Source organism: Notolepis coatsorum, assembly GCF_963971535.1.
Source record: "Notolepis coatsorum genome assembly, chromosome: 10".
NCBI lineage: Eukaryota > Metazoa > Chordata > Actinopteri > Aulopiformes > Paralepididae > Notolepis > Notolepis coatsorum.
In genome coordinates, this window is record NC_140174.1 from 15,138,653 (window position 1) to 15,164,522 (window position 25,870).

At 41.2% G+C, this 25,870-nt stretch overlaps 1 protein-coding gene across 4 annotated transcripts in view; it reads right to left on the reverse strand.

Moving 5' to 3' along the window:
• Positions 1–1,300: 1,300 nt before the first annotated feature.
• Positions 1,301–25,870, reverse strand: part of mylpfb (myosin light chain, phosphorylatable, fast skeletal muscle b) — a 46,770-nt gene continuing 22,200 nt past the window's right edge. For 2 of the 4 annotated variants that reach the window (XM_084323299.1, XM_084323298.1), the window contains exon 4: positions 23,091–23,768. In XM_084323299.1, the coding sequence (XP_084179425.1) occupies positions 23,323–23,768 (446 nt within the window). In that variant the 3' untranslated portion in view covers positions 23,091–23,322. Of the gene's footprint in view, positions 2,176–2,505; positions 2,555–2,697; positions 2,777–3,864; positions 4,046–6,821; positions 6,921–7,800; positions 7,861–23,090; positions 23,769–25,870 lie in introns of those variants that run through there. The other 2 variants (XM_084323300.1, XM_084323301.1) reach the window with 2 other exon arrangements.

Sequence of the window (25,870 nt, forward strand, 5' to 3'; positions counted from 1 at the left end):
TTCCCGTTTTATACCGTGGTGAATATGAGTATAGTTTTAGAGTAATCCTGTCTAATCCCAGAAAACGACACTATGCAGCGTTTAGTGCATTTCACTAAAAACCGTGGCGTTTCTCGCCTGTGTCAACAATCAATCTGAAATTAACGCTATATTATCGGTATTATGTTTCATCATGAATGCATGAAAGGGTGGGGGGGGGGGGTCGTTTTCCTGCTATCTGGAGCTAGCATGAGGAACAGGGTATTTGTGGCTAACTAGGTGGAGCTAGCATGAGGAATAGCATGGTTTGTGGCTATCTTGAGCTAGCATGAGGAACAGGGTGGTTTGTTGCTAACTAGGTGGAGCTAGCATGAGGAACAGGGTGGTTTGTGGCTAACTAGGTGGAGCTAGCAATGCCTAGCATGAGGAACAGCATGGTTTGTGGCTATCTGGAGCTAGCATGAGGAACAGGGTGGATTGTGCTGAGAAAGGACCCTACTGATCAACATCATCATTGGTAAGTAAGAAATAAGGCTGGGGTTCTAATTATCACAACTGTCACTTTAACACCCAACGGCTCCTAGTGGTCAACAGTGTCAGACTGTGGTTGTACTGGGCAGCTCCTAGTGGTCAACAGTGTCAGACTGTGGTTGTACTGGGCAGCTCCTAGTGGTCAACAGTGTCAGACTGTGGTTGTACTGGGCAGCTCCTAGTGGTCAACAGTGTCAGACTGTGGTTGTACTGGGCAGCTCCTAGTGGTCAACAGTGTCAGACTGTGGTTGTACTGGGCAGCTCCTAGTGGTCAACAGTGTCAGACTGTGGTTGTACTGGGCAGGGCCTAGTGGTCAACAGTGTCAGACTGTGGTTATACTGAGCAGCTCCTAGTGGTCAACAGTGTCAGACTGTGGTTATACTGAGCAGCTCCTAGTGGTCAACAGTGTCAGACTGTGGTTGTACTGAGCAGCTCCTAGTGGTCAACACCAGTGTCAGACTGTGGTTGTACTGGTTACTAATGGATTAAATGACTCATTACATTGTAAGTAGGTACTCAATCATTTAATCTAGTGCTCTCTACTATCCTGGGTGGCTATCCAGATTGGCACCTTGCATGGACGCCTCTGCCGTCGGTTGTGTGAATGTGTGTGAATGGGTAAATGTGAGGAACAAATTGTAAAGTGCTTTGGATAAAAGCTGTTATATAAATGTACCATCTACCATTTCCCATACTTTAGCTAAGAGCTGTGCAGGAAGAATAAAAAACCCTGGTGCTGTGACCCGCTGCCCCCCATACAAACCAAGAGACACAATCTGATACGAAAGACATTGGTTTTTATTTGTACTTGATTGGTTACAGTGGATTGTGACAAAGTGGAGGTAATAGACACAACAACAGGAGGCAGGCCGCGGTGAGAGGGAGGCAAGAGAAGGAGTCAAAACAAAGACCTTTTCGGTCCCCTTTGTCTCCCGCTCGCCACCTTTTCGCCGCCTCCTTCCCTGTTCACAAGGTCTGACGTTAAGAATAATAACAGGAAACCGTGCGTTGCTCTAATCCACTGCCACCCTTCCCGAGCGGGAGAAAGGGAGAGAGAAACTAGGAGAGAGGGAGTAGGCAAGCTATTGTAGTACAGTACCTCCCCTCGCCCAGTGTGTTCTCCTTGTCCCCGTGTACGAGGCGAAGACGAGCAGGGGACGAGGCCAACAGGCCGCGAGGGGAACGCGGCCAGAACCGCTTACTTGTTTCAAATAAGCGGGCTGAGCGTCACGCCACACAACGCCGCCACCAAGACCAGCTTCTGACTGTATGTACAACTGCAGCTGCGGGTGTGACGCATGCACTGTTGGCCTCGAGGCCACAAGAGTGATGGGGGGGGGGGGGGGGGGGGGAGACAGAGAGAGAGAGAGAGAGAGAGAGAGAGAGAGAGAGAGAGAGAGAGAGAGAGAGAGTATTTGTTTCATTTAGCACACGATTATTTATTGATAATAATCCCATGTTCCCCTGTTGCTACTCGAGTGAGCCAGGACTGAGAGGAGGAGGGGGGGGGGGGGGGGATGAGGGTTGGGATGGAGGTAGAGAACTTGAGAGAGAGGGGATTTCTACTCCTCCTTCTCTTCTCCGTGGGTGATGACGTAGCAGATGTTCTTGTAGTCTACGTTGCCAGCCACATCGGGAGGGAAGGCAGCCCACAGGTTGGTCATCTGAGCAGGAGGAAGGAGACGAGAGATTAGATTACATTACATCCAAATACATTGTCAAAATCCAGTTGATATTCGTGCGATATCTCACCAGATTTTCAAATAATGTTCGCTCAAAATAAATTATGTCAGGACTCATTTGGTGAAGTGTTATTATCATTTATAATATTATTATTATTATATTATTTCATCACAGTAATAATAATGTGATTCCATTCAAAGAGTTTATTGCCCAACAACGCTACTAAATTTCAACACCGTCATAATATTAGAATAACTATAGTGTTACTTATTATAAACGAGTGAGAGGAGATAAACTGGATGAGAACTCACCTCCTCAGCGGTGAACCTGTCGCACTGTGTCGACAGGAGCTCCTCAAGGCTGGAGAGAGAGGGAGAGAGAGAGAGAGAGAGAAAGTGAGCCGGATAGCACATTATATACAGTAAGTATTACTATTAATTACACAGCAACTTCATATTGTGTTGTGATAGGAATTCAAAGGAAAAAAAAGAAAAAACGCTTACAATTCCTTCTTGATGGCGCCGGTGCCCTCGGGGTCCAGGACCTTGAAAGCGCTCACGATAACGTCCTCGGGATCAGCACCTATATAGGAGAGAGGAGGTCCCCGTTAGTCCAGCTCTCAGAGTACACACACACAATAACAAATATTAGGGATGTCCGATATTATCGGCCGACCGATATTATCGGCCGATATCGGCAGTAAAATGTGATATCGGAAAATATCGGTATCGAAAAAAAAAAAAAAAAAAAAAAAAAAATATATATATATATATATATATATTTTTTTTTACATTTATTTAACCTTTATTTACCCAGGCAAGCAAGTAAGAACCAATTCTTATTTTATTTATTGTCAAAAGTATGCATGTTGAGATAGAGATATGTAATGTTAATTTTTACTTTTTTAATTATCATATTTTGCACAGATAATGCTTACATTTAGAAAGCCTTTTGAATGCATCCAGTGAAATTATTAGTTACCTGAAATTATTCAGTTTTTTTGGGGGGAAACCCTGCATATATCGGTATCGGTTGATATCGGTATCGGTATCGGTATCGAAATTAAGAGTTGGACAATATCGGAATATCGGTATCGGTAAAAAAGCCAATATCGAGCATCCCTAAACTGAAGTATAAACCGTTAGTCCAGCTCTCTCAGAGTGTACACACGATAACAAATATCATGTAAAACAACTGAAGTATAAACCGTTAGTCCAGCTCTCTCAGAGTGTACACACAATAACAAATATCATGTAAAACAACTGAAGTATAAACCGTTAGTCCAGCTCTCTCAGAGTGTACACACAATAACAAATATCATGTAAAACAACTGAAGTATAAACCGTTAGTCCAGCTCTCTCAGAGTGTACACACAATAACAAATATCATGTAAAACAACTCGAGTATGAACCGAAACCATAGTACTTTGCATAGTGTGTCAAGTACATAACATATGAACCGCTGTGTGAATAGCGGACATTTAAAATAATACAAATAAAAAGAGTGTAAAAAAGGACATTAGACATTTTCTAATTGCTATGAATAATATATATGGATAAATACTTTTAGTAAATGCTTTACATACTAAGAGGAGACGCCACCGGGGGGGGGGGGGGGGGGGTGGCATTATTTACCCTTCAGCTTATTTAAATGCGTGTTGAATTATTTACCCTTCAGCTTCTCGCCGAACATGGTGAGGAAGACGGTGAAGTTGATGGGGCCGCTGGCCTCCTTGACCATGGCTTCCAGCTCGTCGTTCGACGTGTTCAGTTGACCCATAGTGGCCAGCACGTCCCTCAGGTCGTCCTTGCTGATGATGCCATCTCTGTTCTGGTCAATGATTGTAAAAGCCTGCGACAGAAGGAGGGTTGAAAATGGGAGGGAAAAGGTCAGAAATGCCACATATATGAGGATGGAAATAAAAAAATAATTATAAAAAAAAACACACAGAAGTTTAGATTGGATTGGATTCAAATGTGTTATAATTTAATTAATTAATTAAAATGTCATTATACAAGTACAGTACAATGAAAATAAGTTTGGCATCCAACCACAGTGCAAATGTAACAGTAAAGTAAAGTAATATACAATGTACAGGTGATTAAACCTAAATTAGTACTACTGAGTAATAGTGCTAATCAGATGTATATACAGTGTTGTAGTATTAATATGTACAGTGATACAGGTATAAAGACACTATGGTAGTAAGGCATACTGGCCAGCAGTGTTTGATTGATTGATTGATTGATTTAATTGTGTAACTAGTAAGAGTAGGTAAGGGATATGTACAGATATAGATATATAGTTTCTACAGATGTGTAAAAATATCATTATCACTAAGGAAGTTGAGTTGTAAGTTTATTTTGAGGTCACTCTGCTCAGATGACAAGTCATTAACGCCTTCTTGCCGAAGATGTAATGGATGAAATAAAATACAACTTTAATTAATCTTGTGAAATCCGAGGTGACCGCGGAGTTATCGTGCGTGTTAATCACAAGATCTGCTCGTGACAATTCTTTGGAGGAGTTAGTCCGTCAAGAGGACTGTGTGAATGTGTGAGGAGGGGGACCCACACTGCTGCACGTCGCATAGTGAAACCCAAGATGGCGTTGGAAGTCTTACGGGACATGACAGCTGCTGAGCCGCTTGTATTTTCTGAGGTGTTAAAATGGTCTCGGAATGTGAGACAAGCCCCGTGTGACATTGAAGATGAGGGCATTGGTTACGGTCGCCCCCTCCCGCCATCTTGCCATGTGACAAATCCTGCCCCAGTGTTTTCTTTTAAAATCTCTACAAGGTCTCAAAATGGTAGAACCCCCAGACACGCTCAGTCGCTATACCCAGGGGTGTAAAAAGTACCCAGAAATTATACTTAAGTGAAAGTATGGGTACCGTCTCAAAATCTTACTCAAGTAAAAGTCAGAGTATCTGGCTAAAAACACACTTGAGTAAAAGTAAAAAAAGTTTCTACTTTTAAATGTACTTAAGTACTAAAAAGTTAAAGTAAAAAAGATTTATTCCGGGGCAATGAAATGTTCCGTTTCGTCCTCTTCATCACTCGTACTATCGTTTGTGGCCATGTTCTGTAGCTTGTCACTCTGACTGTCTATTCTTCTGATAGCAGGTGTTTAATCAAAGATCCCGCTTTCTAGTCTTGCACAAGGACCAATCAGCATGGCGTATAGGTGGGTTAATTTTCCATTGATAGGGATTTGATTGGCTGTTTTTAAATAAAGTACGGCCACAGGATTAATAACGTTAACTTTCGTTCGGCCAAAGAAACAAATATACTAATTAAAATAGTTGGACCTGCGAGATTTGTACTTTGTACTTTGTAGGTCTGCATTTTAAATGTAAGGAGTAAAAAGTATGTTTTTTTCCTCTGAAATGTAATTGAGTAAAAGTACCGGTATACAAACCTAATAATACTTGAGTAAAGTACAAATCCCCAAAAACAGTACTTAAGTATTGTAACGAAGTACAATTACTCAAGTACTTTACACCCCTGGGCCTATACCAATGTACTTTTTCTATAATATAAATATTAATTTACACGTCGCACACAGTCCTCGCCTCAAGGACTTTCAGCTTTTTTCCCCCTGAGGCGAATGCCCTCCTTAACCCTTTCACTACCACACTACAGAAGGTTAACCCTTTCACTACCAGTGAAAGGGTTAACCTTCTGTAGTGTGGCAGTGAAAGGGTTAAGATTCCTCCTCCTCTTAATTGCCTGAGATAATGTGATGCTGACGATAACAATTTAGAGCTTAAGCTAAACCAAGGTATCACAAAGTAACACACGTCGGATTAACCTTCTCCTCTGTGAAGAAACACTTCCTAAAGCGTCTTCAAGGAGTCTCTCCTCTCACCTACTGCCTGCCACCAGCTGTTGGGCAGCATTCCAGCGGGGTCGCGCAGCGGGGCATGTCAGGGGCCAGGGCCGACCCTGCTGTCACCGGGCGGGCCAAGCTAGATTTACAGCGTCTTCCCCAGCTGATGTGAATGTTGTTGCTGTCAGTCTACGTCTTTGAGAAGCTTTACTGTCTTAAGCACAAGGATTTTAGCCTGTACCTTCTGGCAGGGGGACTGCCAATGGAAATTAGCCTTTTGGCTAAAATTGGGTGCATTTACATTTGTAAAATGTTTTATTAATGTACACTGTCCCCCTTGAACAAATAAAGTAAACCTAACTCTACGTGCGCCGTAGAAAGACTTCTTAAGTTCTTAATTACTGCAAAGACAAAAAAAACGTTGTGTCTTTTTCCCCTGTTTGCAGGTTTTTTTGTTTGGTTTTCCTGTTGAATTTCACCGTGTGGTGGAGATCACTGTCCCGCCGCTGCACCAAACCACAGCCATAACAATAGCCTACTCTGTGGTGATGGTTTTGATTGATTGATTGAAAAGTTTATTAACAGATTGCAGAATGGGTACAGTACAGTACAGCTCAATACATACAATTGTTAAGGGGATGCAGACCAGAGAAAGACTTTCGTCTTGTTTACATCAGGGTCCCCCATTTTCAATTCATCATACATGGTGACGGTGGTGATGGTGGTGATGGTGGTGATGGTGGTGATGGTGGTGATGGTGCAAAGTGTGGTGAGATTTCCTACAAAAAAAACGTACCTCCTTGTACTCCTGGATCTGGCTCTGCTCAAACATGGAGAACACGTTGGAGGAACCGCCCTCTCCCTGCTGCTGCCTCCTCTTTGCCTTCTTGGGTGCCTGGAAAACAACATTTTCAACAAACGTCAGTGAAACAGACTCTAATACCATCTAATATCCTGGCTGATCGGGACACAATATTTGATAGTGAAGTGAGACTACTACTTTCAGAAGCATTAAGCGTCTATAGTTGCTACAGTACATTTACATTTAGTCATTTAGCTGACGCTTTTATCCAAAGCGACTTACAAGTTCTGTACGACAGGTCATCAGGAAGGGCACAACTCTATCAGCTGAGTAACAATATTCATCAAAGTGTTGCGTGTTACAGTGTAGGTTAGTTTATTAGGACAAGTGCATGACAGTAAGGTTAGTACATTAGTTAGTTAGTACAGTACATAAACTCATCTGGACTGAGCTCCAAAAAACACCAGTTGGGATGTTGTCCCGTTCTGCTCTCTATAGGTAAATTACTGAGTGGAGCAAAAGAAACGAGCCTTGTGCCGAATCTCTGAATCACACTTTCTCAGTTTAAGGCTTTTTTTGCAGAAAAGTAAATGCATCCAAATGCCGTTTGGGGGGGGGGGGGGGGGGGGGGGGGGGGGGGGGGCATTTCAACTGCATCACCCAGCCTGCACTGCAGGACTATGGGGGGTCTATAGTTAATTGATCCTCCAAGATGGAGCTTTGAAGGCGTTAGCCCGGCGTGGCTCTGAATCCACAATTTGGGAGGCTCAGCTCTAGTAGAGGCCTCTTGGCATTAGCAATGGGGATCCGTAATAAAATCAAATCAGTTGTAAGTTGTAATTCTCGTTGTAATCCGGGTTTTTGAAGAAAAGAAATGCATCACTGATGCTCTCGGTCTATCAGCTAGTCAGCAGAGCAGCTCCCTGGTCCCAGGCAGGCAGCTTCCCAGGAGAAGGAACTCGGACACACTCACCATCTTTCAAGTTAGTTGGGTATTGGTTGGTCAAGAAGAAGAAGAGACGCAGAGACGATGTGACTGTCATGTCCGTTGTGGGACCCTCAGGGTCTTATATACCGAGCCCAAGGGGGGCTAACTTTAGCCACGGCTTCAGGTTTGGCAGGCAAACAGAGTAAGGGGGGAACGGTGAGTGAAAGGGGGAGGGGCAAGGAGACGTGGTGTCCTCCTGGTGTCCTCTTTCTGTCGCTCCAAAATAGGCCCCCGGGAGTCTTGGAATGAGGTGAATTCAATGCCAACACAGTCCTCACATTGGTGTTACTTGTGGACAAATATGGACAACCTGACTTGCCAGAGCCCCCCCCCCCCCACCCCCCCCCCCCCTCCCTCCTCACCCCCCCCACACACTCCTCTCTCTCCTGCTCTTCACCACGTCCTCCCCTCCCTCCTCTTCATCACTTCTTTCATTGCATGCCGAGGGCCTTTTGTTGGGGACTATTTGCGTCCCTTTCTATCATGTGCTGTTGTGTGAGACACTCGTGAGGGCAAATCACCAGCACATTCATTCATCCCCCTTTAGAACATCAAGGGCTAATATGCAAACGTGGGAAGCTAACCAAGACTAACACGGCTTATTAATAAGAGACGGCGCCAGCGTTGACTTGTATTTCCACTGGACATATCCTGAAATCAGCACCTGGCTAAGTGATAGGGTAAACATGGCTCCTTCTGCGCCCAGTACCCGGGTGTTTGTTTAACCTTTATTTAGCCAGGGTAGGCCGACGCTCGCGATGGACTGCACCATCAGTCGTCTCAGGGAGAGAGAGGTGACACGGCACTGCCACTCGCCAGGGATGTGTAAACAGCGACGCGTTGGTGTCTTGTGCCAGGCTAGACATAAGAATACCCCAATGTGTATGTATTGGGGTAGAATAAATATGCATTGGGGTAGAATAAATATGTACAGCACTTTGGTTGACACGCGTCATGTGAAATGTGCTATATAAATAAATCTGATTGATTGATTGATTGATGTATAGGGGTAGAATAAATATGCATTGGGGTAAAATAAATATGTATAGGGGTAGAATAAATATGTATAGGGGTAGAATAAATATGTATTGGGGTAGAATAAATATGCATTGGGGTAGAATAAGTATGTATTGGGGTAGAATAAATATTTATTGTGGTAGAATAAATATGCATTGGGGTAGAATAAATATGTATTGGGGTAGAATAAATATGCATTGGGGTAGAATAAATATGTATTGGGGTAGAATAAGTATGTATTGGGGTAGAATAAATATGTATAGGGGTAGAATAAATATGTATTGGGGTAGAATAAATATGTATTGGGGTAGAATAAATATGTATTGGGGTAGAATAAATATGTATTGGGGTAGAATAAATATGCATTGGGGTAGAATAAATATGTATTGGGGTAGAATATGTATGTATTGGGGTAGAATAAATATGTATAGGGGTAGAATAAATATGTATAGGGGTAGAATAAATATGTATAGGGATTGCTATACAAATAAAGTGTATGTATTGGGGTAGAATAAGTATGCATTGCGGTAGAATAAGTGTATTGGTATAGAATAAGTATATATTGGTGTATAATAAGTATGTATTGGGGTCAAATAAGTATGTATTGGGTATAATAAGTATATATTGTTGTAGAATAACTATATATTGGTGTATAAGTATGTATAGGGGTAGAATAAGTATGTGTATGTATTGGGGTAGAATAAATAATTAAATATGTATTGGGGTAGAATAAGTATGTATTGGGGTAGAATAAATATGTATTGGGGTAGAATAAATATGTATTGGGGTAGAATAAGTATGTATTGGGGTAGAATAAATATGTATAGGGGTAGAATAAATATGTATAGGGGTAGAATAAATATGCATTGGGGTAGAATAAGTATGTATTGGGGTAGAATAAGTATATATTGGGGTAGAATAAATATGTATTGGGGTAGAATAAGTGTATTGGGGTAGAATAAATATGTATTGGGGTAGAATAAGTATGTATTGGGGTAGAATAAGTATGTATTGGGGTAGAATAAATATGTATTGGGGTAGAATAAGTATGTATTGGGGTAGAATAAATATGTATTGGGGTAGAATAAATATGTATTGGGGTAGAATAAGTATGTATTGGGGTAGAATAAGTATGTATTGGGGTAGAATAAGTATGTATTGGGGTAGAATAAGTATGTATAGGGATTGCTATACAAATAAAGTGTTTCCTGTAAACAATTTCAATGTTGTGGTTTTTTCGGTGGCTATTATGTCAAAGTGGATACCGGGTTCCCCGAGAGGCTTCCAGGGGGCGCCAGAAACATGGGGACGAGTTTAATTTCACTCAAATAGCTTTCACAATAAATTATCCCAATGAGAGAATGTATGAGAATGACTACTCTGATCAGAGGTTTAATATAATAATGTATGAGAATGACTACTCTGATCAGAGGTTTAATATAATAATGTATGAGAATGACTACTCTGATCAGAGGTTTAATATAATAATGTATGAGAATGACTACTCTGATCAGAGGTTTAATATAATAATGTATGAGAATGACTACTATGATCAGAGGTTTAATATAATAATAATGTATGAGAATGACTACTCTGATCAGAGGTTTAATATAATAATGTATAAGAATGACTACTATGATCAGAGGTTTAATATAATAATGTATGAGAATGACTACTATGATCAGAGGTTTAATATAATAATGTATGAGAATGACTACTCTGATCAGAGGTTTAATATAATAATGTATAAGAATGACTACTCTGATCAGAGGTTTAATATAATAATGTATAAGAATGACTACTCTGATCAGAGGTTTAATATAATAATGTATGAGAATGACTACTCTGATCAGAGGTTTAATATAATAATGTATGAGAATAACTACTATGATCAGAGGTTTAATATAATAATGTATAAGAATGACTACTCTGATCAGAGGTTTAATATAATAATGTATGAGAATGACTACTCTGATCAGAGGTTTAATATAATAATGTATGAGAATAACTACTATGATCAGAGGTTTAATATAATAATGTATGAGAATGACTACTCTGATCAGAGGTTTAATATAATAATGTATAAGAATGACTACTATGATGAGAGGTTTAATATAATAATGTATGAGAATGACTACTATGATCAGAGGTTTAATATAATAATGTATGAGAATGACTACTCTGATCAGAGGTTTCACTCTCTCCTCAACTATAGTGTAGAGACAGTTATGGAATTCTGGAATAATTAATATCTAACAACAAAATCTTCTCAATCAATCAATCAGATTTATTTATATAGCACATTTAACATGACACGTGTCAACCAAAGTGCTGTACAGAGGGTAGATACATAGATACATATAGACAACAATCACAACTCCGTTTTACGGGAGGGCACACAGGAAAACAGGGCATGAGTCAGTGAACGGGAAAGGCTAGTAGGTAGAAGTGGGTTTTGAGCCTAAATTTTAAGGCATCTATCTCAGATCTCATCAAAGGGGGTCTGACCTATTATGTCTCTATCTGGGGTGAAACTGTCTGAGAACCACTGCTCTATAAGAGCCATCAAACTGTCTGAGAACCACTGCTCTATAAGAGCCATCAAACTGTCTGAACCACTGCTCTATAAGAGCCATCAAATTGTCTGAACTACTGCTCTATAAGAGCCATCAAACTGTCTGAACCACTGCTATATAAGAGCCATCAAACTGTCTGAACTACTGCTCTATAAGAGCCATCAAACTGTCTGAACCACTGCTATATAAGAGCCATCAAACTGTCTGAGAACCACTGCTCTATAAGAGCCATCAAACTTTAAAAATTATATACCAGACCTGGAAAATGACTTTGATTGGCAAGGAGCCTGGGCAAATGTCCGACTTACATCAAGGAACCCGGATCATCAACAAATCAATCTTAACTATATTCACAGGACATACTTGACTCCTATAAGACTGTGCAGAATGGGGCTTAAACAAGACTCCAAATGCTCCCAATGTACAAATGGGGACGAAGGGACATTTATGCACATGTATTGGGACTGCCCACCAGTTAAGGCATTCTGGAAAGATGTGACCCAACAATTATCAAAACTCGTATCTTGGAATATACCTGTACACCCCTCGGTATTACTATTGAATGATGTTTTTGAGTTTGCAGTGAATCCACAGCTAAAGAGATTGGTTTTATCGGGTATCACAGTAGCTAAAAAGCTGATCGCATCACGCTGGTTTCAACCGGAAAAAATGTGCCGGAAAGTTTGGTTTCTTACATATCTCGATGTGATTTATCAAGAAATATCTACAGCAAGAATTCTGGGTCTCAATGAATCCAAAATGTCAATGTGGTTAGAAGTGGTGGAGAGAATAAAAGCTAGCTTATAATGGTAGTGTCTGGTTAGGTGCGAGGGATAGTGGAGGTACTTCCCAAGGTGGGGTCCGGGAGGGGGGGGTTCGAGCTGGAGCATATGTGTGTAGGTTTTTAGATAACAGGTATTAGGGGTATATCTTATATAAGACAATTAACTAAAATGTGATCTCATTGGATGTGCTCTGACAATTAATGCTTGTATATCTTATCGTGTGTTGTCATGTTTGTTTATGTGTTTGTTTAAAAAATAATACAAAAATAAAATACAAAAAAAAAGAGCCATCAAACTGTCTGAACCACTGCTCTATAAGAGCCATCAAACTGTCTGAACCACTGCTATATAAGAGCCATCAAACTGTCTGAACTACTGCTCTATAAGAGCCATCAAACTGTCTGAACCACTGCTCTATAAGAGCCATCAAACTGTCTGAGAACCACTGCTATATAAGAGCCATCAAACTGTCTGAACTACTGCTCTATAAGAGCCATCAAACTGTCTGAACTACTGCTCTATAAGAGCCATCAAACTGTCTGAGAACCACTTCTCTATAAGAGCCATCAAACTGTCTGAACCACTGCTCTATAAGAGCCATCAAACTGTCTGAACCACTGCTATATAAGAGCCATCGAACTGTCTGAGAACCACTGCTCTATAAGAGCCATCAAACTGTCTGAACCACTGCTCTATAAGAGCCATCAAACTGTCTGAACCACTGCTCTATAAGAGCCATCAAACTGTCTGAGAACCACTGCTCTATAAGAGCCATCAAACTGTCTGAACCACTGCTCTATAAGAGCCATCAAACTGTCTGAACCACTGCTCTATAAAAGCCATCAAACTGTCTGAACCACTGCTCTATAAGAGCCATCAAACTGTCTGAGAACCACTGCTCTATAAGAGCCATCAAACTGTCTGAACCACTGCTCTATAAGAGCCATCAAACTGTCTGAACTACTGCTCTATAAGAGCCATCAAACTGTCTGAGAACCACAGCTCTATAAGAGCCATCAAACTGTCTGAACCACTGCTCTATAAGAGCCATCAAACTGTCTGAACCACTGCTCTATAAAAGCCATCAAACTGTCTGAACCACTGCTATATAAGAGCCATCAAACTGTCTGAACCACTGCTATATAAGAGCCATCAAACTGTCTGAGAACCACTGCTCTATAAGAGCCATCAAACTGTCTGAACTACTGCTCTATAAGAGCCATCAAACTGTCTGAACCACTGCTATATAAGAGCCATCAAACTGTCTGAACCACTGCTCTATAAGAGCCATCAAACTGTCTGAACCACTGCTATAAGAGCCATCAACCTGTCTGAACCACTGCTATATAAGAGCCATCAAACTGTCTGAACCACTGCTCTATAAGAGCCATCAAACTGTCTGAACCACTGCTATATAAGAGCCATAAAACTGTCTGAACCACTGCTATATAAGAGCCATCAAACTGTCTGATAACCAATGCTCTATAAGAGCCATCAAACTGTCTGAACTACTGCTATATAAGAGCCATCAAACTGTCTGAACCACTGCTCTATAAGAGCCATCAAACTGTCTGAACCACTGCTATAAGAGCCATCAAACTGTCTGAACCACTACTCTATAAGAGCCATCAAACTGTCTGAACCACTGCTCTATAAGAGCCATCAAACTGTCTGAACTACTGCTCTATAAGAGCCATCAAACTGTCTGAACCACTGCTCTATAAGAGCCATCAAACTGTCTGAGAACCACTGCTCTATAAGAGCCATCAAACTGTCTGAACCACTGCTCTATAAGAGCCATCAAACTGTCTGAACTACTGCTCTATAAGAGCCATCAAACTGTCTGAGAACCACTGCTCTATAAGAGCCATCAAACTGTCTGAACCACTGCTCTATAAGAGCCATCAAACTGTCTGAACCACTGCTCTATAAAAGCCATCAAACTGTCTGAACCACTGCTATATAAGAGCCATCAAACTGTCTGAACCACTGCTATATAAGAGCCATCAAACTGTCTGAGAACCACTGCTCTATAAGAGCCATCAAACTGTCTGAACCACTGCTCTATAAGAGCCATCAAACTGTCTGAAGTTCACTGCTATATAAGAGCCATCAAACTGTCTGAACCACTGCTCTATAAGAGCCATCAAACTGTCTGAACCACTGCTATAAGAGCCATCAACCTGTCTGAACCACTGCTCTATAAGAGCCATCAAACTGTCTCAACTACTGCTCTATAAGAGCCATCAAACTGTCTGAACCACTGTTCTATAAGAGCCATCAAACTGTCTGAACTACTGTTCTATAAGAGCCATCAAACTGTCTGAACTACTGCTATATAAGAGCCATCAAACTGTCTGAACCACTGCTATAAGAGCCATCAACCTGTCTGAACCACTGCTCTATAAGAGCCATCAAACTGTCTGAACTACTGCTATATAAGAGCCATCAAACTGTCTGAACCACTGCTATAAGAGCCATCAACCTGTCTGAGAACCACTGCTCTATAAGAGCCATCAAACTGTCTGAACCACTGCTCTATAAGAGCCATCAAACTGTCTGAACCACTGCTCTATAAGAGCCATCAAACTGTCTGAACTACTGCTCTATAAGAGCCATCAAACTGTCTGAACTACTGCTCTATAAGAGCCATCAAACTGTCTGAACCACTGCTCTATAAGAGCCATCAAACTGTCTGAACTACTGCTCTATAAGAGCCATCAAACTGTCTGAACCACTGCTCTATAAGAGCCATCAAACTGTGGAACGCTTAGTACATCATAAGCAACTTAATTTAAATGGGTTGTGTGTTAAACCTATACCGCTGAAAAAGGGCACACAGGAAAACAGGGCATGAGTCAGTGAACGGGAAAGGCTAGTAGGTAGAAGTGGGTTTTGAGCCTAAGTTTTAAGGCATCTATCTCAGATCTCATCAAAGGGGGTCTGACCTATTATGTCTCTATCTGGGGTGAAACTGTCTGAGAACCACTGCTCTATAAGAGCCATCAAACTGTCTGAGAACCACTGCTCTATAAGAGCCATCAAACTGTCTGAACCACTGCTCTATAAGAGCCATCAAACTGTCTGAACCATTGCTCTATAAGAGCCATCAAACTGTCTGAAGTTCACTGCTATATAAGAGCCATCAAACTGTCTGAACCACTGCTCTATAAGAGCCATCAAACTGTCTGAACTACTGCTCTATAAGAGCCATCAAACTGTCTGAGAACCACTGCTCTATAAGAGCCATCAAACTGTCTGAACTACTGCTCTATAAGAGCCATCAAACTGTCTGAACCACTGCTCTATAAGAGCCATCAAACTGTCTGAACTACTGCTCTATAAGAGCCATCAAACTGTCTGAACCACTGCTCTATAAGAGCCATCAAACTGTCTGAACCACTGCTCTATAAGAGCCATCAAACTGTCTGAACCACTGCTATATAAGAGCCATCAAACTGTCTGAGAACCAATGCTCTATAAGAGCCATCAAACTGTCTGAACTACTGCTATATAAGAGCCATCAAACTGTCTGAACCACTGCTCTATAAGAGCCATCAAACTGTCTGAACCACTGCTATAAGAGCCATCAAACTGTCTGAGAACCACTGCTCTATAAGAGCCATCAAACTGTCTGAACCACTGCTATAAGAGCCATCAACCTGTCTGAGAACCACTGCTCTATAAGAGCCATCAAACTGTCTGAACCACTGCTCTATAAGAGCCATCAAACTGTCTGAACTACTGCTCTATAAGAGCCATCAAACTGTCTGAACCACTGCTCTATAAGAGCCATCAAACTGTCTGAACCACTGCTCTATAAGAGCCATCAAACTGTCTGAACTACTGCTCTATAAGAGCCATCAAACTGTCTGAGAACCACTGCTCTATAAGAGCCATCAAACTGTCTGAGAACCACTGCTCTATAAGAGCCATCAAACTGTGGAACGCTTAGTACATCATAAGCAACTTAATTTAAATGGGTTGTGTTAAACCTATACCGCTGAAAAAGGAAAGTGATACTGTGTGTGTATATTATAGACGTATTGTACACACAGACAGACAGACAGACAGACAGACAGACAGACAGACAGACAGACAGACAGACAGACAGACAGACAGACAGACAGACAGACAGACAGACAGACAGACAGACAGACAGACAGACAGACAGACAGACAGACAGACAGACAGACAGACAGACAGACAGACAGACAGACAGACAGACAGACAGACAGACAGACAGACAGACAGACAGACAGACAGACAGACAGACAGACAGACAGACAGACAGACAGACAGACAGACAGACAGACAGACAGACAGACAGACAGACAGACAGACAGACAGACAGACAGACAGACAGACAGACAGACAGACAGACAGACAGACAGACAGACAGACAGACAGACAGACAGACAGACAGACAGACAGACAGACAGACAGACAGACAGACAGACAGACAGACAGACAGACAGACAGACAGACAGACAGACAGACAGACAGACAGACAGACAGACAGACAGACAGACAGACAGACAGACAGACAGACAGACAGACAGACAGACAGACAGACAGACAGACAGACAGACAGACAGACAGACAGACAGACAGACAGACAGACAGACAGACAGACAGACAGACAGACAGACAGACAGACAGACAGACAGACAGACAGACAGACAGACAGACAGACAGACAGACAGACAGACAGACAGACAGACAGACAGACAGACAGACAGACAGACAGACAGACAGACAGACAGACAGACAGACAGACAGACAGACAGACAGACAGACAGACAGACAGACAGACAGACAGACAGACAGACAGACAGACAGACAGACAGACAGACAGACAGACAGACAGACAGACAGACAGACAGACAGACAGACAGACAGACAGACAGACAGACAGACAGACAGACAGACAGACAGACAGACAGACAGACAGACAGACAGACAGACAGACAGACAGACAGACAGACAGACAGACAGACAGACAGACAGACAGACAGACAGACAGACAGACAGACAGACAGACAGACAGACAGACAGACAGACAGACAGACAGACAGACAGACAGACAGACAGACAGACAGACAGACAGACAGACAGACAGACAGACAGACAGACAGACAGACAGACAGACAGACAGACAGACAGACAGACAGACAGACAGACAGACAGACAGACAGACAGACAGACAGACAGACAGACAGACAGACAGACAGACAGACAGACAGACAGACAGACAGACAGACAGACAGACAGACAGACAGACAGACAGACAGACAGACAGACAGACAGACAGACAGACAGACAGACAGACAGACAGACAGACAGACAGACAGACAGACAGACAGACAGACAGACAGACAGACAGACAGACAGACAGACAGACAGACAGACAGACAGACAGACAGACAGACAGACAGACAGACAGACAGACAGACAGACAGACAGACAGACAGACAGACAGACAGACAGACAGACAGACAGACAGACAGACAGACAGACAGACAGACAGACAGACAGACAGACAGACAGACAGACAGACAGACAGACAGACAGACAGACAGACAGACAGACAGACAGACAGACAGACAGACAGACAGACAGACAGACAGACAGACAGACAGACAGACAGACAGACAGACAGACAGACAGACAGACAGACAGACAGACAGACAGACAGACAGATCCACAGATCCACAAGGTTCAACAGTCTCTATCTCTGTCTGTAACAAAAAGACCGTCACCTAAGGCCACTGTTTATGAGACGATGATGAAACATAAACTAATGATTTGACTGAACGGAGAGCTTTTCCAACACAGAGCTCTAATTCTGGTTGCTCCCAGAGAAGCCCAGTATAGTTCCTTCAGTCTGGAGGGGGGGGGGGGGGGGGGGGGGGGCAGGGGCGGGGGGGGGGGGTGACACAGGACCACCCACTCATATCCATATAGGAGCTCCATGCGCAGGCTTCTGGCATGCAACTGTACACAATAAGTATGTATTGGAGTAGAATACGTATGTATTGGGGTAGAATAAGTATGTGTATGTATTATTGGGGTAGAATACATATGTATTGGGGTAGAATATGTATGTATTGGGGTAGAATACATATGTGTATATATTGGGGTAGAATACGTATGTATGTATTGGGGTAGAATAAGTATGTATTGGTGTAGAATAAGTACGTGTATATGTACTGGGATAGAATAAGTATATATTGGTGTAGAATAGGTATATATTGGTGTATAATAACAAGTATGCATTGGGTATAATAAGTAAGTATTGTGGTAGAATAAGTATGTATTGGGCCAATTGGGGTAGAATAAGTATGTATTGGTGTAGAATAAGTATATATTGGTGTAGAATAGGTGTAAAATAAGTATGTATTGGGGTCAAATAAGTATGTATTGGGTATAATAAGTATATATTGGTGTATGAGTATGTATTGGGGTAGAATAAGTATGTATTGGGTATAATAAGTATATATTGGTGTATAAGTATGTATTGGGGTAGAATAAGTATGTATTGCGTATAATAAGTATGTATTGGGGTCGAATAAGTATGTGTATGTATTGGGGTAGAATAAATATGCATTGGGGTAGAATAAGTATGTATTGGGGTAGAATAAATATGTATATGGATAGAATAGGTATGTATTGGTGTAGAATAAGTATATATTGGTGTAGAATAAGTATGAATTGGTGTAGAATAAGTATATATTGGTGTAGAATACGTATGAATTGGTGTAGAATAAGTATATATTGACCCCTCTACCCTCACTAACCTCTGCCATCTCTCTCTCTTCACACATCTAAACGATGTGTGAAGGGAAGACTGTCAGGTTTTAAACTGTGGATACCAAACAGAGAAGGCAAAGACGACTTTAAAGTGTTAAACAGTAATCCAGAACAATTTTATTGCACTGTAAAAAACTGTGATTTTATATGTCTGCACTTTATGTGCTCATTTCATGTCTATTCTATTCTACAATTTTATTGCACTATTCTATCTTACTCTTTTTATTGTCTATTTTTAAAACTGAATCAATCCATAAACAAGGTGGCTTGTTGGGATGTTAGATCCTAATGTGAAAAACTGTGATTTTACAGCACTTTATGTGCTCATTTTATGACTGTCTTTTTTCTGTTGTGAAGCACTTTGAGCTGACATTTTTGTATGAAAGGTGCTATACAAATAAAGTTTATTCTTCTTATTATTATTATTATTATTATTATTATTATTATTATTATTATTATTATTATTATTATTATTATTATTATTATTATTATTATTATTAATAAACCTGGTCCTCAATAGGAGCTGCTTTAAGAAAATGGAGGAATGTCTCTCCTCATCTGCTTTCTCCTCTGACGTCCTGCCGCTGATTATTCATTGGTAAATAAAAGAGTGAAAGCGGTGAGATCAGATTTAACTCAAGAAAGACCAGGAGCTTCAAGTATGGACTGTGAGCGCGAAGGGCCGTAAAACAGAGCGACAGACAGCTGAGGGGCCTGAAATAGCGCCCCGCCCCCACCATTCTCTTCCGCAACCATTTTGATTACCTTCTTGGTCTCCTCCGCTCCCATACGAACCCCGACAGCCTCTTTCTCCTTTTTTTACCCAGCAAGCTGTCGGGACGGAGTGATTGACAACCTCTCTGAGGAGGCCACTTGTGGGGAGGCCAAAAGGGGGTAGACGTGGGTCATCAATATGTGGGTGATCAATACGTGGGTGATGATCAATACGTGGGCGATCAATAGTACCCGATCACTGGTTCCTCATACTAGAGGTTGCCTGTTAAGTGTTAGAGAGTCCATTTTAAGATCCTTTTACTGGTTTTTAAATGATTGATTTAGATGTTTGTCCAGCAGAACCCTGAGGTCCGCTGACCGGTCTCCTAACTGTTCCACGGGCCAGAACACAAGGTCCTATAGCCTTTAGAACACAAGGCCTAGAGAAGCAGCGTATATATATTATGGTCCTATAGCCTTTAGAACAACAAGGAGAAGCAGCTTTTATATATTATGGTCCTATAGCCTTTAGAACAACAAGGAGAAGCAGCTTTTATATATTATGGTCCTATAGGCTTTATAACAACAAGGAGAAGCAGCTTTTATATATTATGGTCCTATAAGCTTTAGAACAACAAGGAGAAGCAGCTTTTATATATTATGGTCCTATAGGCTTTATAACAACAAGGAGAAACAGCTTTTATATATTATGGTCCTATAAGCTTTAGAACAACAAGGAGAAAACAGCTTTTATATATTATGGTCCTATAAGCTTTAGAACAACAAGGAGAAGCAGCTTTTATATATTATGGTCCTATAGGCTTTATAACAACAAGGAGAAGCAGCTTTTATATATTATGGTCCTATAGCCTTTATAACACAAGGAGAAGCAGCTTTTATATATTATGGTCCTATAGGCTTTATAACACAAGGAGAAGCAGCTTTTATATATTATGGTCCTATAGGCTTTATAACACAAGGAGAAGCAGCTTTTATATATTATGGTCCTATAGGCTTTAGAACACAAGGAGAAGCAGCTTTTATATATTATGGTCCTATAGGCTTTATAACACAAGGAGAAGCAGCTTTTATATATTATGGTCCTATAGGCTTTAGAACACAAGGAGAAGCAGCTTTTATATATTATGGTCCTATAGGCTTTAGAACACAAGGAGAAGCAGCTTTTATATATTATGGTCCTATAGGCTTTATAACACAAGGAGAAGCAGCTTTTATATATTATGGTCCTATAGGCTTTATAACACAAGGAGAAGCAGCTTTTATATATTATGGTCCTATAGGCTTTATAACAAGGAGAAGCAGCTTTTATATATTATGGTCCTATAGGCTTTAGAACACAAGGAGAAACAGCTTTTATATATTATGGTCCTATAAGCTTTATAACAACAAGGAGAAACAGCGTTTATATATTATGGTCCTATAGGCTTTATAACAACAAGGAGAAGCAGCTTTTATATATTATGGTCCTATAGGCTTTATAACAACAAGGAGAAACAGCTTTTATATATTATGTTCCTATAGCCTTTATAACAACAAGGAGAAACAGCTTTTATATATTATGGTCCTATAGCCTTTATAACAACAAGGAGAAGCAGCTTTTATATATTATGTTCCTATAGCCTTTATAACAACAAGGAGAAACAGCTTTTATATATTATGGTCCTATAGCCTTTATAACAACAAGGAGAAGCAGCTTTTATATATTATGTTCCTATAGCCTTTAGAACACAAGGAGAAACAGCTTTTATATATTATGGTCCTATAGGCTTTATAACAACAAGGAGAAACAGCTTTTATATATTATGGTCCTATAGGCTTTATAACAACAAGGAGAAGCAGCTTTTATATATTATGGTCCTATAGGCTTTATAACAACAAGGAGAAGCAGCTTTTATATATTATGGTCCTATAGCCTTTGGAACAGCCTGCCAGAGGATCTACAGGTTTCTGAATCTGTGGACGTTTTTAAAAGAAATCTTAAGACACACCTGTTTAGCATTGCTTCTACCTAGGTCTTTTGCATTGCTTTTATTCTTTTCATTATTATTTGTTTGTCTTGCCTTTTTATTTATTTTTACTATTCTTTGCAATACTTTTCTGTGAAGCACATTGAGTTGCACTTACTGTATGAAATGTGCTATAGAAACAAAGTTTGATTGATTGATACCATGTCCACATTGGCGGTCTGTGCTGTTTGAACAGTGTTATGATGTTATGATGTTGTGATGTTATGTTATGACGTGACCTGCACTCTGTGTACTAAACATTAGGATAATATTCCTAGTATTGATAAGTCCCTTATTAACCCTCCTCAGAAATATAGATCTTTATCTTTATCGTAAGAATGAAGTCCAAGTAACAGTTTGAGAATAAATATTTACTTTATTCTGACAACTGTTACTTTGACTCTAATCAACATTTTAACTTTTATTAAATTTTTTATCTCAAACTGTTATTTTGACTTTGATGAACTAATCTCAGACTTTATTCTCAAAATGTGGACTTTAGTCATTACATTGTAACTTTATTGTCAAAGGATGTTTCTTATCATGTTTCTCTTCTACCAGCCACACCTGCCTTCATGGCTGAAGTGGGTTTAACAGGTAAAATCAACAAGGACTGTTTTCAAGTCAGCGTGTTTCAAGAAAACAACAGATGTTTACACCACCACTTAAACAAACCTGGGCGAGGACACAAATAGCTTTGCTTTGTAAGGAAGGTCAGAACAACCAGCTCTCCTAATATAACTAGTTTAAAAACCTTTGTAAGGTCAGAACAACCAGCTCTCCTAATATAACTAGTTTAAAAACCTTTGTAAGGTCAGAACAACCAGCTCTCCTAATATAACTAGTTTAAAAACCTTTGTAAGGTCAGAACAACCAGCTCTCATGATATAACTAGTTTAAAAACCTTTGTAAGGTCAGAACAACCAGCTCTCCTAATATAACTAGTTTAAAAACCTTTGTAAGGTCAGAACAACCAGCTCTCATGATATAACTAGTTTAAAAACCTTTGTAAGGACAGAACAACCAGCTCTCCTGATATAACTAGTTTAAAATGGGGGACCCTGATGTAAACAAGACGGAAGTCTTTCTCTGGTCTGCATCCCCTTAACAATTGTGAGTATTGAGCCGTAGTGTATTGTACCCATTGTGCAATCTGTTAATAAAGTTTTCAATCAATCAATCAAACTCTCATAATATAACTAGTTTAAAAACCTTTGTAAGGTCAGAACAACCAGCTCTCCTAATATAACTAGTTTAAAAACCTTTGCTTTGGTCATAAAAAGAGCGTGTGTTGAGACCTGGTTAACCAAATTTGGTCTGAACAAATCACTGAGCTCTAAAAGTGTAACCATTTATTGACACCTTGGGCATTATATGCAAGTAAAGAAAGGAATGTGTCTAAACAGTTTTATATAAAATAATTTGACTTATATATATATTTATATATACACTAATATATACTGTACATAAAAATTATACTTCAGAATCTCCCCCGGCAACATTATAAGTAGCTTAGCCATTAAACATGTATACTAAAACTGAGATAACGTGTGGATCTGTACATACACAGCATCATCATCCGAAATTAATCAAGTCCCCTCCCTGATCAACTTCCTCTCCGCGTTTCCTTCTTGACCAATCGGCCATCAGCTCCTTCACTTCCTGTCCGTAGTCCTCATGCAGTTGGCTGAACTCCTCCTTGGTGCCCGACAGGATCACAGCCAGGTCGCACCACTCCCCCCGGGGCGCGGCTGGCCCGTTAATGGGCACAACGTTTGCATTTCTCTTAGGCCAGAGTTTGGGAGACCTCCTATTGGCTGGTTTGGAGGAAATGGGTGGAGCTTGAAGCGTGTGACTGGAGCTAAAGCCAGGTGCCGCTCCCAGACCCGCTCCCGGGTATTGAGGGAAGGTCCGGCTGCCGGCGTTCAGCCAGGCCGGTGGGCCTGGGGCGGGGGGTGCGGTGCGGCTGGGCATGGTGGAGCTCCAGGCGGGGTCCCTGGACAGAGCCCTCGCGGCGGCCTCTGTGGAAGGAAGAAGTCCTGAGAGTTCAATCACCACCAAACTGCACATTGAGACGGAGCCACGTGTACACTTATGACCAATAGCAGGTTAACAGTCTTCAAATCCGACAACAAAGTCTACTACTTTTGGTTCTAATGGCGAAATTATGTTAAAGGAACACGCCAACATTGATTGATTGATTGATTGATTGAAAACTTTATTAACAGATTGCAGAATGGGTACAATACAGTACGGCTTTTTTGGACATTTACCGGTGCCAGTTTCTAATTGCAGCCACCCGTAGGTGCTCTTTGAGAGCGTCATGAGAAATCCAGAGTCAGATAAGAAGATAGACACCAGTTTCCTCTCTGTGCGTTCAGTAGAAAGCTATCCAGCTTCAAGCTAGCCTAGCTTAGCACAAATGAAAAGCTGATATGGACCACGTATCCACTTCCATTAATTTGTACTAAGCTAGGCTAGCTTGCAGCTGGATAGCTTTCTACTGAACACACAGAGAGGGGAAACTGGTATCTATCTCCTTGTCTGACTCGGTGAGCACGTTTCTCATGATGTTGGCCTGTTCCTTTAAACAAAACACAATGTGAGTGGAATTATGAGCCCATACACAGTGAAAATCTAATCTACGAATTCCAATCTGGCTTCAGAACATCCCACTCCACTGACACATGCCTTCTCTATTTGAACGACCACATCAAACAAGAGGTGGATGCGGGCAAATACTGCGGCATGGTCATGCTGGACCTACAAAAGGCCTTCGACACTGTCAATCACTCCATTCTGATTGACAAGCTAAAAGCAATTGGTTTTGATAGTCTATCAGTGAGCTGGATGCAATCCTACCTTGAGGGGAGGGAATAGATGGTGGAGGTAAATGGTACCCTATCCCCCCTCCCAGTGAGCTGTAGTGTTCCACAAGGAAGCATACTAGGACCGCTACTGTTCCTAATTTATGCAAATGACATGTCGTCAGCTTGTGACTGCAACTTGTTCGTGTTTGCGGACGACTCAGCCCTGCTGGTCTGACAAGAACAAGTTACAGGTTGAAAAAACCCTCAGCTTGGAACTAGGCAGAATCTGCATATGGCTCGCTGATAACAAACTATCATTACACATGGGCAAAACAGAGTCCATTCTCTTCGGTTCAAATAACAAACTCAGCAAGACCGACGGCTTCTCAGTTACAGTGGGTGACAATATTGTCACAAGGAAAGATGAAATTACCTACCTGGGTTCCATCCTAGAGGCTAATCTTTCCTGTGACAAAATGGCATCCAATGTAATAAAAAAAAGTCAACCAACGAACTCGATTCTTGTACCGGATCTCCTCTCTGGTAAACAAGAATACCCTGAAGACTCTGGCAGGAGCACTCATTCAAGGGTACTACGACTATGCTTGCACCTCATGGTACCAAAGCACCTCAAAGGCGCTAAAAACAAAATTACAAACATCTCAAAACAAACTGGTCAGACTACTGCTTGACCTTACTCCTAGAACCCACCTCACCCCTGCCCACTTTGACAACCTAGGATGGCTTAGAGTAGACGACAGAGTACAGCAACTTGCAATGGGCCTGGTCTACAAGATACACTACACGACCAAGGTACCCATGTACATGTCAAAATACTTCCCAAAGGTCAGTGAATACCACGATCACAACACTAGAGGGAGCTCCACAAATCATGTTAAACCCAGATTCGGCTCAAACAAGGGACTAAACACGTTTCGCAATTATGCCACATCAATGTGGAACGCCCTACCCAAATCTGTAATGGAATGTGAATCACTACCCACTTTCAAAACCACTCTCAAAGAACACCTACGGGAGACAGCAATTCGAAACTGGCCCCTGTAAATGTCCTAACCCAACCCCCTCCAATGTACAATAAATGACCAAGTATGGTTGTCAATATTCCAATGTACAGTTTTGCTTGTACAGTTGTACAGTGTTCCCCACCCAACCCCCACCACCCCACCACCTCCAATGTACAGCCCCCCCCACCTACCCAACTTCCTCCAATGTACAGTTTTTTTTTTTTTTTTTTTTTACTTTGACCAGTCAGCTGATTCTTTTCGCGTTTATCGCTTTTTCTGGTCAAGTAT